This window comes from Galeopterus variegatus, unplaced genomic scaffold (genome assembly GCF_000696425.1).
Source record: "Galeopterus variegatus unplaced genomic scaffold, G_variegatus-3.0.2 Scaffold4210, whole genome shotgun sequence".
NCBI classification, from domain to species: Eukaryota; Metazoa; Chordata; class Mammalia; order Dermoptera; family Cynocephalidae; genus Galeopterus; species Galeopterus variegatus.
This window is the reverse complement of record NW_007730321.1, coordinates 158,458-162,089: the sequence shown is the minus strand read 5'-3', so window position 1 is coordinate 162,089 and position 3,632 is coordinate 158,458. Positions and strand designations below refer to the sequence as shown.

The 3,632-nt window shown below is 55.6% G+C and overlaps 1 protein-coding gene across 1 annotated transcript in view; it reads right to left on the bottom strand.

Annotated features, from left to right (window-relative positions):
• GTSE1 (G-2 and S-phase expressed 1) overlaps positions 1–1,799 on the bottom strand; it is a 29,023-nt gene extending 27,224 nt beyond the window's left edge. The window contains exons 1-2 of the mRNA XM_008587002.1: positions 1,740–1,799; positions 23–251 (exon numbers count right to left, since the gene is read on the bottom strand). Of these exons, the coding sequence (XP_008585224.1) occupies positions 23–251; positions 1,740–1,799 (289 nt within the window). The remainder of the gene's footprint in view (positions 1–22; positions 252–1,739) is intronic.
• Positions 1,800–3,632: the final 1,833 nt, after the last annotated feature.

Here is a 3,632-nt window from a genome sequence, read left to right as displayed (position 1 = left end):
CGCCCAGTCCGAAACGCCTCACCCGCCGCGGCCGACGACGCCCGATGCGCCTCCGCCAAGGGTTTAAACGCGGCGCCGGCGGCGCGGGCTGCCCATTGGTCCGTTTGAAAAGGGCTCCGCGGGGTCGCGGGCCCGGTGCATTCTGGGGGCTGTAGTCGCAGCGTCAGCAGAAGGACGCCCCGGAAGGAGGACGCCCGGTGCCCGCGGTGCGCGCGCAGGCCGGAGGGCGGCCCGGCTCCGTGACCCGCGGGCTGAGTCCGGGCGGACTGACTGACTGACTGAGCGGGGGACGTCCGGGGGAAGTGAAGATTCCTGCCTCGGGGCGTTCACGCGAAGACTTAGTGAAATGGGTGATCTGCTCTAGTAGCTGTCAGTTATTATCAGTATGGCAGTAAAAAGGCACGTCCCTGCCCTGAGGGGCGTACAGGTGGCCCTAGGTGACCCAGGGACTCTGAGAAAGGGGCATTGCCGGAGGTCGTCCAGCAGTGTGGCAGGAAGCTGTCCTGGGCTGTACCGGCCGGCTGGGGAGCTGGACTGAGGGGTGAGCCTAGAGGCGGGTCCGGGCGCCAGGTGACGAAGTCGGCCTTGAGGAGTGCACAAGTTGGGGAAGGGCTGGGGAAGCAGATAGGACATCCTGGGCCTGAGCGACACGGAGGGGCCAGAAGGAAACTGGTGGTGAGGCAGCAGCAGCTTGAGACTGACGTCACTTGATCCTTTGCCTGTCAACCGGGTGTAAGTAGTTCCCACCTCGGGGGCTTGAGGACCAAACGAAGGGCTTCGCCCAGGGCATTTGTCACCAAGCGGTAGCTCTAATTAACCAGGACTGATGGCTGGAGGAGGGAGCAGGAAGGAGGAGCCTGCAGTGACTTAGACGGTCTGTCCTGGGAAGCATGGAACTCTAGAAGGAGAGCAGCATTTTCAGGGATAATGATAAGCTATTTATTCGGGGCAGGTTAGGTGGAGAGCTGTCCAGGGAGCAGCCACCCTGGGCCCAGGACCTCCTCCAAGAAGCCTTCCAGACTAGCTGGGGCCACCTGTGGGCTCCCACGTCCCTGGTCTGGCACCATCCACACCAATCACTGCATGTTGCTGTAATCCTTCACTTCTGATTACAAGGCAGCTCCCCATGAGACTGTGAGCTCCTAAAGGGCACAGCAGGTCTCACTCATCAATCACTCCTTTCCCAGTCACAACCAGCCCAGCCCTGGGTGCCAGGCAGGGGCTGAGTGAGAACTAGGCAAGGTGGGGTGTCAAGTGGCTTGGAAGGAGCATGGCCTGCCCACCGCACTCCCCTCTTGGCTTGTCGTGGGATCCCCAACATTCTTTTGAATCTATGGACTCCCTCTGCAGTCTTTGCCCTCATTCCTTGCCTCCCAGTGTACTTCCATGTGGTGGGTTTCCCTTGACCTTCCCTTTCCCACCTGAGCCTCTGATCTTGGGCTCCTTCTTGAGTTCTGTTCCATCTTTTGCATCTTACTTAACTGGAGAATGATGGTGACAGACAGACCCCTGTGCAAATCCCAACTGCAAGTATCAGTTAGGAACCTTTGGGTTGCAAGTAACAGAAAACCAGCTTCAAGCTGGCTGCAGAAAAAGGAGGATTTATTGGCCAAGGAACAGGTCAATCTAGGGGTTGCCTGGATAGAGAGAGGGGCTCCAAGTAGGTCATCAGGTTGGGCTGTCTCCTGTCTGCTTCTTCTGAGTCTTGCTCACCTTTGGGCAGGCTTTGTCAGGCCTACCAGCCCAGGAGGTCCAAGCTTCCAGCTACCTGCCAGGGATAGTGGCCAGTTCAGTGCCATTTACACTGAATACGTGGTTGCAAGGGCCAGGCTTGCTGATTCACACACCAAGGGGAAGCTGGCAGGAGCTCTGATGGTCCAGGACTCCAGTGTGTCAGCACATAGGTGCTCAATAAACAGCACAAATTAATAACTTGTTGCTGCTACTCTAAACTACATTGTCACTCCACCCCTCTTCGTTTGGTTTCCTCTTTTTTACAACTGGCCTGTCCACAGTAGACTCATTTCTTCCTTCCCCCAGTAGGATTCTATTTCATTTATTTCTGCATTCATTCAATGATTCATTCACCAACTTTCACTGACAATTACTTAGTGTAGGCCATGTGCTGAATGATGCTGGGGACCCAGATGCTGTCCCTGATNTCATTTCTTCCTTCCCCCAGTAGGATTCTATTTCATTTATTTCTGCATTCATTCAATCATTCATTCACCAACTTTCACTGACAATTACTTAGTGTAGGCCATGTGCTGAATGATGCTGGGGACCCAGATGCTGTCCCCGACGGGAGGTCACATCAGGGGACAAAGTTGCAATAGCAAGGGCTGGTGCCAAGGGCTGTGGGGCAGACAGGAGGCACCCTCACCGGCCTGCAGTGGAGGGTGGGAGGGGCAGATGGTTTCCTGGAGGAGATACCAGGGTTCCCACTTCCTTGGCCAAGTCATGTCTTGCTTGGAAGCAGGAGAGGGGAGGGAAGTTCCTGCTTGGGATGTGTCCCTAGCTCCTGCGTAGAGATGGCACCTCTCTTGAAATCCTGTTTTAATTACCCATTTTCTTGACTCAATGCCCCACCCACCCCAAGTTCACGGAGAAGCCTGTCTCCCCAGAACCCAGCCCTGGCACATAAAAGATGCTCAAAGGTGCCCAGAAGAGTTAGTCAAAGGAACAGATTAATTTATTCTTTTTTTTTTGAGACCGGCCGCACCGCGCTCACCGGTCATCCCTATATAGGATCCGAACCCGCGGCGGGAGCGCTGCTGCGCCCCCAGCGCTGCACTCTCCCGAGTGCGCCACGGGCTTGGCCCAGATTAATTTATTCTAATCTCAGGAATCTTCCTGGGCTTGAGCAAACTGCAGAGACCTAATAGATTCGGAGGCCTCCTCTCCCTCCCAAGAGACCTGCCTTCTCTCTGCCCCAAGGAGTTCCTAATAATCAATACAAACTGAAGGAACTGGAAAAGCATCTTTGCTCTCACAGGCCATCCCCTCACAGGAAGGCTGCAGCAGCAGGGCTAAGTCAGCACGTTCAGGAGGGACATGGGGCGGGTCCAGGATGGGGAAGCAGGGTACAGAGACAGCCTTTATGATACCAGCTCAAAGCTTTGGTTTTTGCCACAACAGAGCAGCCCTGAGTTCAGTTATCACACTCGAGACCTAGGAAGCCATGTTTCCAAGATCCCATTAGGATGTGCAGTTTAAGTAGAGAAACAAGCCCAAATCGGCATCACCAAAGCCCCCTGGAGAGGCTGAAAGACTTCCCTCCGGAGACTGCAGAAGGAGGGCCCCATGTATCATTCATTTGTAAGGAGGGTGGTGTGTGCAGCAGCCAGAGCTGAGACCAAAGGCAGGCAGGTGGGGTCCCCTCTCTCAGGAGGGACACACAGGCCTCCACTAGCTCTGACTCTGAGCAAGTCACTACTCCCACCCCCCACCCCCCCATCGGTGCCCTCACCTGTAAAATGGGACAACAGACCCCTCTAGAATGTAAGGAAGACTAAATGAAGGGTTTATCCCAAGGGTGGCCAGTTGAGGGGAGAGAAGGGGCTGCCTCCACGGGGCTGTGTTTGGAAAACTCCCCTCTCCAACTGAGCCTGGCCTCAGCCCTGCCCTGCCGT